The sequence below is a fragment of the Protomyctophum parallelum genome, assembly GCF_964188405.1.
Source record: "Protomyctophum parallelum genome assembly, chromosome: 3".
NCBI classification, from domain to species: Eukaryota; Metazoa; Chordata; class Actinopteri; order Myctophiformes; family Myctophidae; genus Protomyctophum; species Protomyctophum parallelum.
In genome coordinates, this window is record NC_139698.1 from 25,675,484 (window position 1) to 25,689,446 (window position 13,963).

Sequence of the window (13,963 nt, forward strand, 5' to 3'; positions counted from 1 at the left end):
TTGAACTTGCATCGGCATTGACCATTAAGATATGAAGAGAGTGACAATGTAAAAAAAAAGCTATTTATTTGTTGTTTTGTGAATGGTCCCCGACCCGTAGACCTATGGGATATGTAGTTGTGGTTGCAGTCCTCCATGGACTGATGGTTATGGACCAGTTAGTTTGTCATTAAGGCCCCATTTACACTGGCAGCCAAATCCAGCCTGAATCAGATCTGAGCCACATCCAGATTGGAATCTGATTTGTTGAAATGAGTCATGTGACATGTTGGACTCATTTTAACCAATCGGATTTCAATCTCGATGTGACACAGATCTGATTCAGGCTAGGTATAAGTAATTATATTGTCAAAAATAGCAGATCTGCAAGGTCTACATTATATTAACAAACTATGCAATTCAGTATTAATTTTTGTGTAAAACTTAATTTATAAGTTAAATATAATATATACTTAAAATATAATGTATAATTATAAAATATAAATATAGAGATACATCATTTTCCGCCCAACAGCGACAGTATACAGTATATCAGATGTTGGGATTGAGATTAAAACGATGCTGTGACCGTTCTCTCCCGCCCCCCAGCTGGAGCTGAACTGCCAGGTGATGTTCCGGAACTATCAGAGGAAGACGGACATGGATGAGCCCCCGCTGGTGGACTGGTCCGGCGGTGTGGAGGGCGCCGAGGAGAAGATCACCAAGAGGAGGAACAAAGACCCGCTGTACGTCCACATGGAGGCCGAGTTCTACCGCTACGGAGTCAAGATGGAGTGGCTGATGATTCACCGCATCCTAAACCACAGGTGAGACACACACAATATATATAGTGTACTCTCTAGGTCGTCCTCAGACGAGCCTTCCATCGTCGCTTCCAGTCATCCCGGTTCTCCATACATCCGGCCAGCTCGTTGGTGCTTTGCGGTCCTGCATCTTTCTTGAGTACATCCACATTATGTTAGTATGGGACGTCCTCGTGACCGGTGCCCGTGTGTTGGTTCCCCACAGCACCAGTTTGCTGGCTGGCAGCTCCTGGTGTCTTTGGCAGTGTCCTGCAAGTCTCATTCTCCTGGTGTACACTATAATAGTACATATTCATGCTCAAACGCACGGTGATGCAGTGTGTTGGGGATCATCATGTTGTAGATCGGCGGATTTAACGCTATGGCTATTCAGGGTTTCTTGCTTGGCATGGATAATTTTGAGAACCCCTAATGTGCCCCCTATTTTAGCTGAGCAACTTGGCAAGAAATCTGAGGGATTTGATTCAAAGCCAGTAGGGATATATGTAGGTTTAGGTTAACCACTTGAACCCCATATGCTTAGTTGATCTGAGTTCCCCAGGGCTCTATATTAGGCCCCCTCCTGTTTTCACTCTGCAAGAAATATCTGTACTGAATGCTCGCCACCAGAATAGAACTGTCGGACTGTTTACACTAGTTTAGTCTTGGTGAATCTCTCTCTCTGTGGTGCAGGTTAATGAACGCTCTGTTCATTGGATGAGAACAGTCTAATTAGTTGTGTCTTGGTTGTAATTAAACCCATGTTGTTCTGACTATCAGCATTGATAAGAAGAGCAACGTGCACTACCTGATCAAGTGGAGGGACCTTGCCTACGACCAGGCCTCCTGGGAGGGTGAGGACATGGATATCCCCGAGTATGACATCTACAAACAGGGCTACTGGAATCACAGGTACATACAACGATAAATGTATTTCCACTATTCATATTCTTAGAATTAACATATTTAATTTTATTCTATGGGCATTGTTTTGTTGCTGTGAACAGCAACATACTTAATATTGGATGCCAAACCTTTTTATTGTCAATGTTTCCTCTGTCAGAGAGCTGATTATAGGTGAGGAGGGCAAACCGAGCAAGAAGCTAAAGAAGCTGGTCAAAGTCAAGAATTTGGAGAAACCCCCGCCGAACCCAATAACTGATGTAAGACTAGATCTAAAATATCAATGTAAACTTTCAATAAAGACAAAGTATACTGTATATTAGAAAACTAAAAAGATGAAGCCTGCCTGCTGCTGCACTAAATGCTAGAGTCCAGAAATTCTCTACACTAGTAACAAATCTGACATTACAAATTTGAATTCAGATGCGACATTGTCATTACTTCTGTGCAAAGGATTTAATAAACACAATTTTAGTTTTGTATTACAATCAAAGGGTAATGTCCCATCCTGACTTCACGGTTTATAAGGTTGGTTCATGCTATGATTATTCCTCCCTCTATGTGACAGTTTGTCACGTAGAGGGAGGAATAATAATTGAACACACTGTATACACTAGTATATGTATATACAGACACACATCCTCCTCTCTCTGTATGTCCCATCTGCCTCTCTTGACTGTCCACATAAAATGACATGTTCTCCCTCTCTTCTCCAGCCCACCATCAAGTTTGACCGTCAGCCTGACTACCTAGAAGTCACAGGGGGGACCCTGCATCCATACCAGCTGGAGGGTCTCAACTGGCTGAGGTTCTCCTGGGCTCAGGCCACGGACACCATCCTAGCGGACGAGATGGGTCTGGGGAAGACGGTGCAGACGGCCGTCTTTCTCTACTCGCTGTATAAGGAGGTATGGAGCTGCGGGTTTAGGTTGGCAGTGTGTTGGGTTCGCCGGCTTCCTGCCACTAGCCCATTTAGACCAGAGTTAAAAACATTCACTTTGAAAGAATATATATTCAAAGATTTGCGCCACCTTTTTCCGATTTTTCAATAGCTAAATTATAACGTAATGTTTAAATCACCAAAAGGGATTCCCGCCCAAAATGGGCTAGAGCAGTACTTCTCAGCCTTTTTTGTTTCAAGGACCCCTAGTTTGATACTCATTAGGCCACAAACCCCCATTTGATAAAATGTTTTATCTGTGGGTCCCCAATCTACACAGTAAAGGTATCTGTGTTAATATAATATATATATATATATATATATATATATATATATATATATATATATATATATATATATATATATATATTTTAATAATCTTATTCTGTGAATTGTTAAAACATAATAATAAATAGTAATTTATAGTAGAAAACTAGAAATGGACACGTTTTGTATAATGTCTTGTTTATTTTGCATTTTACCAAGATTAAAACAAAGTTCCTGGAATCAGAAATAAGTGTTATGCTGCTTATATATGAATAATAGCTTAATTATATGTTGCTTTTTTTTTCTTTTTTTTAGTCCAGACTGTGTCTGGCTGGGAAATTATCTGATCTACAAGATGAGATTCGTTGTGAACTTGTAGATCAGCTACTAGTGTAAAGAAGTAAACACATTTTTGTGTTACAATGACATGACCAAAATATGAGGCTATGGTGAAAGTGGTTAAACGACAATGGTCCACATGATCATCATCGTTGTCGACAACATCCACGTAGACCTCTGTCTAACACCTCAATCTGCAATTTATTTAACTGGTTAGCTGTATGGCTACCAAAACATCATAAATATTGTGTAGGATACACGGCGCTAAGTGTGTGGTGACTCCTTTCACGCTGTTTTACAAATTAGGACATTGCCTAGCAAAATAAATTCAGTCGTGAGATTTTATTTATTTTGCTTTAATCCATGCTTCAGGGTCACTCCAAGGGTCCATTCCTGGTGAGCGCTCCCCTGTCCACCATCATCAACTGGGAGAGGGAGTTTGAGCTGTGGGCGCCCGACTTGTATGTGGTGACGTACGTGGGTGACAAGGACAGCAGGGCGGTCATCAGAGAGAACGAGTTCTCCTTCGAGGTCAATGCTATGCGTGGAGGGAAAAAGGCCTCCAAGATGAAGGTAAGCCCGCGATCACATTGAGGGTCTTCACACACCTGGGGTGCGACAAATACATACACAACAACAGCACAAAATAAAATATTTTTGGCTGAATCATTGCACGAAGAAACGCCCCTGGTGTGTATAGTGTAAGGACCTTTATTCTGTACTGCATTTATGTTGCTGTAAATGTAATATAACTCAAACTGACATTTTGAAGGTTACATTTACATTGTGCAATTATATTAAAGCTGCAATCCGTAACTTTCATGCCCTGGCTAGCCACAATTCGAACCCAGGTTCCCAGTGCAAATGTTTAACCCTATCCATTTGAGCAGTGGTCCAACCCACTTACATTTCTTAATAGAAGAGAAACTAGACCACCAGTTCTATTATTAACATGTTCTACAATACAGATCTGTCAAAATCATGTTTTATGCACAAAAAAGGTTATGGATAGCAACGTAACCACTTAAAGCCTATAACTGGTGGTCTCCCTGCTCTTCTATTAAGAAATGTAAGTGTATCCACTTACATAAATTAATTCAACAAACGTGTATAGTACACACATTTGTGTACAGGCTTCATACGTTCACATGAGACGCTAGGAGGAAGGACGCATGAGGTTAAATTATGCCGTTAAGTACAGTCAGTATGTTATGATGCTGAATGCTTCCCTGCCATGCAAGTTATGACCAAAAACGTGACTCCCTCTTTCTGTGGACTTTACAGAAAGACTCTCAGGTCAAGTTTCACGTTCTGCTGACCTCCTACGAGCTGATAACAATAGATCAGGCTGTGCTGGGCTCCATCGACTGGGCCTGTCTGGTTGTAGACGAGGCTCACAGACTGAAGAACAACCAGTCCAAGGTGAGAAACACACACATACATTTTGGACCTTTTTTTTGGTCCGCTGCATTGCATAGATCAGCTATGTTTTTAATCTTTATAATATATCTTTTTGTATTTCCATTTAAACAAATTTGATTTATAGTAGTAGGATTTATTTATTATGCAACTGCAAAGGTGAAAGGTGAAATTTTCATTGTCTCGAGAGACTGTCAGAGCTGTTGTTATGATTGTAATGTTTCTGTCTGTACATTCGATATTGTATTTGTTGTTCGGTATTATGTTATATCTAAAGGCTCACAAAAGTAGTCTATCTGCAAGTTTACTTCGCGTTTTGTGTGTTTATCAAAGAAATTGTGGGGAAAGAGCTCCAAGTATCGACCCCTGGGGTGAACCCAGCCAATGAGGTATATTGGGTCTAAGTGGTTAATATCTGTCTGTCTCTTGTCTCTCTCTCCGTTTGTGCTCAGTTCTTCCGTATATTGAACAACTACCCACTGCAGCACAAACTGCTGTTGACAGGAACGCCTCTACAGAACAACCTGGAAGAACTTTTCCACCTGCTCAACTTCCTCACTCCAGTGAGATTCAAGTCAGTATGCTCTGCTCTCCCTTGCCTGTTCACATCACACATTCTTGCATTATCCTTGCATCACCTTTTTGTAAAGGAATTGTTCAACCAAAAACAGCAATTCTCTCATCTATACTCTCTCATGCCAGTCCTCTGAAATGAAATAATGGAACTATAAGTAGAAAAGACCTATATTTAATTTAAATTATTTAGTGTACATACATAATGTATTTATATTTATCAATGGAACATGGATACCAGCGCAGATCGCTGCACAGTCACCTAACGACGGAGCTCATGTGTGATTTATCAGATGGTTTTATCCTGCCAATCCCAGCGTAAGAATAATGATGCAGAATAATGGTGTTGATAATTCTGACAGCTGGCAAATAAACGAAAATTCATCTGTGTTTCAACTGGCATGAGAGTGAGTAGACTTAAATGCTAGACTTAAAGAACAACTTTAGTTTTTTTCAACCAAAGTTCATGTTTTAGGTTGTTATTAGAGAAAGTAATTTTCTTTCATTTGCTGATTTCTTTCGTTTTAGGGATTTTAGCAGTTTTTGACACGGGCGGGGAAATTGTCGTCCTACGAGTGGCTGCAACGGCGTGTCATTTTAAAAATAGAATCCAGTTCCCTAAGCATTCATTATTCCCCTCTCTGTCTGCAGCAACCTTGAGGGTTTCCTGGAGGAGTTTGCAGACATCGCTAAAGAGGACCAGATCAAGAAGCTCCACGACATGCTGGGACCCCACATGCTGAGGAGACTGAAGGCCGACGTCTTCAAACACATGCCCTCCAAGACTGAGCTCATCGTCCGAGTGGAGCTCAGCCCCATGCAGAAGTGAGTTCATGAGGATTTCTTTCTAAATAGGAGCTCGGGGTGCCAGGCAGATATGGCAGCTTTTATTCTGAAAGCCCACCCCCCCCCCCCCCCCCCCCCCCCCCCCCCGGGAGGCATAATGTTGCATCATTACCTCGCGATGATTATGCTAAAGTCTCTCTAGAAGCGTTAATATTTTAAACGAGAGGCATGTTGAAGTCAGAAATGAAGACGGAAGTATGCCCATCTGGTCAAAAAAGGTCAAAGTAAATTGTCCATTATAAAGTGATTAAAAATTAATTTATTTTTTCCTTTTGATTGTTGCAGGAAATATTACAAGTTCATCTTGACACGTAACTTTGAGGCCTTGAACACCCGTGGGGGAGGAAACCAGGTGTCTCTTCTCAACGTGGTGATGGACCTCAAGAAGTGTTGCAATCACCCCTACCTCTTTCCTGGAGCTGCACTGGTATGAGCCACGCTCCCACAGCCATCATCACACAGCCATAATAGCTATAATATCTTATGGACGTTCTTTATTGTTGATATGAGTCATTTGGCGATCCCCTGGTAACTATCACATCACCCTTAATCACAGTAACATTAAGAAGATTACAGGACTTTTGGGGAGCGTTGTTTTCCTCCCCGCTCTGCCTGAATTTTCATAAAATGTTGGGGGCACGTTGATGATATACTTATTGAAAAATATAAAAAACGTGTATTTATATTATCTTTTATTACCAGGAGGAGCTGACTGATGATAATTTTTGTGCGGAAAATCGGGCTCTGTGTGCAAGGGACTTAATTGTGTTAACCAATTCTGGACGGGAACCCCTTTTGGCGTTCTGTACAGTATGTACACTGTACAGTATTCAAAATGTAAAACAATTGATGCTCATATATTAATATTTGAAGATTTTCAGAAAACTTAGGTCAGGATTTAGAAGACTTTTTTAGAATCGGCCTCAGTCCAAAATGGCTTTAACTAACTAGACTTGCTTACATTTGCTGAGTTTAAAATGTATTTTTGTACTCGTGTTGAATACCGCACAAACTCTGTTTCCCGCCTGCAGGAGGCACCAAAAATCCCCAACGGCATGTACGAGGGCGGTGCTCTGACCAAGGCGTCGGGGAAACTGACGCTTCTTCAGAAGATGATGAGGAAGCTGAAGGATGGAGGACACAGGGTGCTGGTGTTCTCCCAGATGACAAAGATGTTGGACCTGCTGGAGGACTTCCTGGAGAACGAGGGATACAAGTATGAGAGGATTGACGGAGGAGTGACCGGAGCCATGAGGCAGGAGGCCATCGACCGCTTTAACGGTAAGACGTGATGGAAGGAACTTGTCAAAATATTGTCTGAATTCTTTTTTTTAAACCAAGAGATATAATTAAAAGAACAATAATTCCCATGATACATTTCATTTTAGGCATGTGATTATTTTAGCCAAACCGTTCCCATGTGGATCCTCTTGATTTATTTTTTTATTTTTTGCAATGGGTGAAATCTCATGGATAACTTTGATACGTTATGACCCGGGTTGCCTCCTCTCTCCACTTTAATTGTCAAGTAAAGCATTATTTCTTTCTCGCCCCTGTGTACTCTCCCCTGCCCAACACACAGCCCCTGGAGCTCCTCAGTTCGCATTCCTCCTCTCCACCAGAGCCGGCGGTCTGGGCATCAACCTGGCAACCGCTGACACTGTGGTCATCTATGACTCTGACTGGAACCCTCACAATGACATCCAGGTACACAGCCAGGCAGAATCAAGACGAGGCAACGGTTTGCATCCAGGCTGAGGGACACGTCTCCCAGATTTAGACTGACGCCCGCATGTAGAGATGTATGACGGATGTTTCCTCACTGAGGCTTAATAAATTAATGGGATTTACAATCTTGTACCAAGTGGCTGTGAAGAAACTGATTATATCTTAGTGTTAAGGTATAGCCAGAGATTAAAATAGGGTGCATCCCAAAACGCAGTTTATAGTTAAGGGACGCAATAAAACAACGACCTCTGCATCCACAAGGTGCACCACTGTACTACTGTACTGTTTTTTATTCTAGTTTATTTTTCTAGCTTTAGTTTAGTTTTCTTTCTGTTTTCTACATGAATATAAACACATTGTTGAAGTGGGACTCATAAAATGTCCCTGGGACTCATCTAAAAGACCATCCCGGGACTCATTACATTGGAAAGAAAAAAATATATATTTATATCACTGTATAGCAGTTATGCTTGTGTCGTTGTACACTGTTCATTTGAGATAATCATGTAGACTTGATATCACTGTCCAGTTATATCAGAATGTGCACATGTCACTACCAGCTGACAGCCAACATGTGACACAGTTACATGCTGATAAAGTTTCTCTGCCTCTCTCTTAGGCATTCAGCAGGGCCCACCGTATCGGACAGAACAAGAAGGTGATGATCTATCGCTTTGTCACCAAGTCCTCTGTAGAGGAGAGGATCACCCAGGTGAGTGAAACTGACTGAAAGACACATGGTATTATCTCAGCTTTTTACTCTCTTCCATGTTGAGTTGCTTAATTCCACATAAACCCTAGTCCCTAGTCCTGGAGCGAACATTCTGCGGAAATAACGGATCTATAAGCTCATTTGAGTCACATTGTGAGAGATTTGGTGCAGAGGGGAAGAAGGAGTGGACATAGAGCTCTGGCAGCCTGCTGGTGTTTAGGGTTTAAATTGAATTCTTACATGTTCCTTGATGGATCAAAACTCCCTCTTTGGGACAATAAATGCTACTCGTCTTCTAAGGCTTTAGCAATGATAAAAATGTGCATATGTAATGAAATCGAAATCCTTTTGATTGAAGGATTATCTGTGGTACAAACGGTCCCTCTCCTCCCTCAGGTTGCTAAGAAGAAGATGATGCTGACCCACCTGGTGGTCAGACCTGGTCTGGGCTCTAAGACTGGCTCCATGTCCAAACAGGAGCTGGACGACATCCTCAAGTTTGGCACAGAAGAACTCTTCAAGGATGAGCTGGGACTCATGGGTGAGTCCACTTATTATCAACAGTAAAGGTGGCTGCACACTGGATGCGTTTCTCGGAGGTTTACCAGCGTTTTCCGTCGGTTTTCCGCAACCACCGGCTGTGTGTTCTTGTCCTGTCGGAGGTAAAGGAAATGTTGGACAGAATCCTCGGTGTAGAAATAAACTAGGTTTCATATAAAAGAGAACATTTATTTTCAATTATAGTAAACTTTATTCTAGAAGTTTCTTTATATAAAACAAAAAAAACATTTTCGATGGAAATTACTTTTATTAAGAAGGGCTTTGTCTTTGTCTTCAGCCCCGACTCAGAAACAGCCAGCTGGTTCCTGCCTGAGGAGTTCAGGCTGCACACAGGTTTATAATGTTTGTATTCACATGTCTGTCTGTCTGCCAGGAGACAAGGAGGATGACAGCCAGGTGATTCACTATGATGACAAGGCCGTCGACCGTCTTCTGGACAGAAATCAGTCAGAAGCCCCCGACGACACCGAGATACAGAGCATGAACGAGTACCTCAGTTCCTTCAAAGTTGCACAATATGTGGTCAAGGACGAGGAGGAGGAGGTGAGTGTGTGTGTGTGTGTGTGTGTGTGTGTACTGTACAGTACATGCCATTAATTGCTTCATATTTATTTGTGTATTCGTTTACAAATTGTATCCAATGTCATTGAAATGCATTTAATCTTGGAATATTTGCCTCAATGTTTTCTAAACATGTTTGTTTATAAGTCATTCAATGAATTTCGTTGGCAAATCAAACCGGAGATTCTCCAGGAACAACTTTCTGTTAGACTTCTCAAATCAATTCATGCTTTAAAGTGCATTAAAACACATAGGCTTCCTTGGAGACCAAACAAACCCATGGTATGCTTTGTAGCAATGGCCAGCAGTAAAGTATATGGTGAGGCATAGTCAATAAGCTAAACATTCCAGGCCACCATTATATGGTCATTTAACCCATTTTGAGCGGGAACCCCTTTTGGTGGTTACATACATTATGTTATAATTTAGCTATTGAAAAATAGCAGATCTACAAGCTCGTAGCGCGCCACCGAGTGGCGCGCTATGAACTTGTAGGTCTGCTATTTTTGAAAAATAGTTAAAATGTGCCTCAAATCTTTCAGAAAATTGTCATGATTTAGAAAAAAATGTTTAAGTTAAAAGTAAATGGGTTAAGCAGACTCATCTACATCCAAGTTGAAAAGTGCATTTTTTCAAATGTACACCCAGGTTTCCTGGGTATGCGCTGCATTTCTAATGAGACATTCTCCACGTTTGTGTGTGTGTGTGTGTGTGTGTGTGTGTGTCTGTGTCTCCAGGAGGAGGAGGTGCAGCGGGAGGTGATCAAGCAGGAGGAGAGCGTGGACCCAGACTACTGGGAGAAGCTGCTGCGGCATCACTACGAGCAGCAGCAGGAGGACCTCGCCCGCAACCTGGGCAAGGGCAAAAGAACCCGCAAGCCGGTCAACTACAACGACGGCTCCCAGGAGGACCGAGGTATCAGACGGGGTACGGAACATCACCGACATACACTTAACCTTTGTGCCCCACGTCAGTGGTTCTCCCCCCTCCACATAACTCTGAGAGTGTACAAATACACTCTTGTACACTCTCAGAGTTACCGACCGGTATGGGCCCCATTTGGAACGCCCTCTCCAAGGAACCCTGACGGTCCACTGGACCCCACTTTGAGAACCACTGCTACTACTACACGCCTGCTGATGGTCTGTGCTGGAATGAAGCTCGAGTGTGTGTGTGTGTGTGTGGTTGTTGTTGTACTGTGGTGGGTCAATTTGTACCTGAGTACCTTCTTCTAAATGTGAAAATACAAAAAAATGCAGTGTAGTTAATAGTTATGCCTTTACTCATTGTTCCCTGTACAAGATCTTTCACACGGATGCATGTTAAAATGCTCTGTTATTTCTTTTTAACAGCTCAATGCTTTCATTGCTTCATCATAAATGATCCTTATATCTGGTTAGGGTTGACAATGGTATGTCTGACGCTTGTAGAGAAATTGTCTTAGACGGTATATCTGGAGTGGCACAATTACTGTATGTTAATTTTAACGTAATAGTGCAGTACTATTCTATTTCGAATACATAGCCGTTTTGGCGGCTGTCATTCACGGGAGACCAGCAAAAATACATTATGAACATGGCATAACCTCAGTGCGTCCGGACGTTTCATAAACGCAGCAGTTGTAATGTTACTGGGTGAAATGCTGGTGTTGGCATGGTGCTGTAAAGGCCACGCCTCAGTCGAGTGAGGGAAGTCTCATGAAAGCGGGGTTCTCCTTTATTTCTGGCCGTTGCTTTAACTTCCCTGCATGGGAAGTGTTCTGTGACGCCTCTTAGGTTTTGTTATGTAGCAAAAGCGCCCCCTTCTGTCTGTAAGTTAGGTGAGGAGTTGCATTGTCAAATGTTTTAACAAAGATTGGACTCGGGTGGTTTATTGGCCATGTATGATTGCATGTCTGTATGTTTACACAAAGGCAAGTAGTAATGTTATTATGATATAAGTGTTATTCTGTCTGCCTGGCTGTCTGAAGATCTACTCTAGTTTTGTCCTGAACCAGCACATTTTTCTCATCCTACTTGCCGTGTTGTATTGTGTTTGTGTACTAAATCATCTCTCTATCGTCACCTCTCCTCAGATTGGCAAGAGGATCAGTCAGACAACCAGTCAGATTACTCTGTGGCTTCGGAGGAGGGAGACGAGGACTTTGATGAGCGGGCTGAAGGTAAGAGACTAACGTGTGTGTGTGTGTGTGTGTGTGTGTGTGTGTGTGTGTGTGTGAGATTCGCACGTGTGCTACAAATAAAATGCTATTCTAAAACTTTGCTGTCTTCACACGTACAGTAATAATAACACATGTGTGTGCCTGCAAAACAGGATTTGTGTGCTTGCTGACGCAGTGTGTATGGGCTGTTTAGATGGAATTGCTAGAAGTTGCTCTCTTTAATGCTGATTTGAGATGAATCCTTGGGAGCTGAGCAGCGCTGTTGAGAATCACATGATTGTGGTTCTGATTAATTAGTGGAATCAGGGATATACATGTGAATGCAGATTGTTCATAATGGTCACTTCAGAACTGACTTTTGCATAGTGTACTGTATATCCAGAACCATGTACAGCTGCATAGTTTAGTAGTTTAGGCAAAAATGTGAAGATTGTGCAAAGAGTACTTTCTATAGCAATGCAAAGTAGTGAAAACGGATACCCATTGTTGAGGCAGGCATGCACCAGATACATTTAGTATATCAACACATCAAGAGTGAACTTCTATAGAGCGCCGAAGTCCTGACGTCACTGGCTCATCCCCTGTTTCATGGAAGTTTTTCTCTATGGAGAATAACATGGGGTCATCTTAAAATCGTCTCATATAAGCATTGTGGTCCAAAAATAAACAAGCTGTCTCAGCGATATTGTTAGGGAGGTGTCTCTGTATCGTTTACGACAGCCAGTCACCTATATTTGATAGTGTGTTTCTAGGGGAAATCGAACCGATATTGACGTCAGACTTCGGCGCTCTATTCTCTGGGCTCTGATTGCTGACTACTGACATGGTTTAAACTACTTCTACAGACTTATCAGATTCAGACGACAGCTATGATATCCTCATCGACAACAACAACAACTTGAAAAAGAGTTGTACCTGCACCCTCTGCTTATACAGGGCAGAAAAGAGGAAGGGAAAGAAAGAGAAGAGAAAGGCAATGAAAGAGAAGGAAAAAGCAAAGAGAGTGAAGAGAAAGGCAAAGAAAGCAATGAAACTGAAAATGGGAGAAAAGACAAAAGGTCTTTTCTCCACAGGTCTTCGTTGTTGAAAACCCTTGTGTAGTACTAGCCTGACCACTGTTTATGTTTTGTTTTTGAATTTTTATTTTTAATATCAAATGAAAGACAACGATAAACTGTGATTCTCAACTCTGCTCTGTCTGGGTACCTCCAGAGAACTGCTATTTTAAGTCTAGTCCCATGTACACGTAGCTAGATGATCGTGTAGATCTTGATCCACGGATTGTCTTGGGGAAATAAATTCAATGCAGGGGCTTCAACGGAGGAGAAAAGCTGTGCTAACAAATGTACACATACTGCTTTAAAAATGTACCATCACAACATGAAGGACCACCGTAAACTCTTTGCATTGGTTCTGCACAGCCGTTTTGTTTTTAAATCGACCCAGTTCTAGCCCCTCCATTGCATTTAGAGGTCACGAGACGTATCTGTAGGCAAAGATCTCAGATAGTCTGGCTATGTGAGACTATTTTGTTTTTAAAATTCTAGCTATATCTAATCAGTGATCACTTTAGACCTGGGACACCAGGGGTATGATATGTACTATAATTGTGAACTAGCAGTGCTGCTGTACCCCCACAGCCAGAGTTGTGAAGTGGCAGCTGCAAGGGCCACATAAGAGCAAGTGATAAGACTTAACTCAGGTACCTTTTATTAACCTAATGTTCAGAGCAGCTTGTCCAGCAATGTCCACCTAGACAGGTTACAGGAGGAAGGCCAAAATGTAAATGAGAGATGGGAGGAAAATGTTGAAGTTCTCGTTCCAGTGAGCTCTTATTATTGCATTTTGCAGAGGATTTTCTGTACCGATTTATAATTCATTATTTGCACTAAAGATGCCTCGTTTTAAATATGGTCATTTGGATATGCCTTTGTCAGTGCGTTTTGTAAAGCAATTTGATTTCCAGATATTCTTTTATTTTTCCTTTGGCCTGGCCAAATAATTGCAATAAAGCGATTAAGTTCACAAAACCACGCTTTCAGTGTAAATTGTCCTGAAAGAAGCATGTAGTTTGTGTGGACAGTGAGGAGACGACGTCAGCAGGAGTGAGACCTGATGAGCTGTCGTAAGTCTAACATCTTCACTGAGGAATCGTAATATAAGTCTTGATA

At 41.9% G+C, this 13,963-nt stretch overlaps 1 protein-coding gene across 1 annotated transcript in view; it reads left to right on the top strand.

Moving 5' to 3' along the window:
- Positions 1 to 13,963, top strand: part of chd4b (chromodomain helicase DNA binding protein 4b) — a 35,559-nt gene that overhangs the window by 11,413 nt on the left and 10,183 nt on the right. Inside the window, exons 12-27 of the mRNA XM_083761800.1 lie at positions 589 to 806; positions 1,563 to 1,694; positions 1,846 to 1,945; positions 2,402 to 2,593; positions 3,604 to 3,804; positions 4,516 to 4,653; positions 5,103 to 5,224; positions 5,875 to 6,048; positions 6,355 to 6,496; positions 7,101 to 7,350; positions 7,652 to 7,776; positions 8,417 to 8,509; positions 8,906 to 9,050; positions 9,444 to 9,613; positions 10,369 to 10,558; positions 11,706 to 11,792. Of these exons, the coding sequence (XP_083617926.1) occupies positions 589 to 806; positions 1,563 to 1,694; positions 1,846 to 1,945; positions 2,402 to 2,593; positions 3,604 to 3,804; positions 4,516 to 4,653; positions 5,103 to 5,224; positions 5,875 to 6,048; positions 6,355 to 6,496; positions 7,101 to 7,350; positions 7,652 to 7,776; positions 8,417 to 8,509; positions 8,906 to 9,050; positions 9,444 to 9,613; positions 10,369 to 10,558; positions 11,706 to 11,792 (2,479 nt within the window). The remainder of the gene's footprint in view (positions 1 to 588; positions 807 to 1,562; positions 1,695 to 1,845; positions 1,946 to 2,401; positions 2,594 to 3,603; positions 3,805 to 4,515; positions 4,654 to 5,102; positions 5,225 to 5,874; positions 6,049 to 6,354; positions 6,497 to 7,100; positions 7,351 to 7,651; positions 7,777 to 8,416; positions 8,510 to 8,905; positions 9,051 to 9,443; positions 9,614 to 10,368; positions 10,559 to 11,705; positions 11,793 to 13,963) is intronic.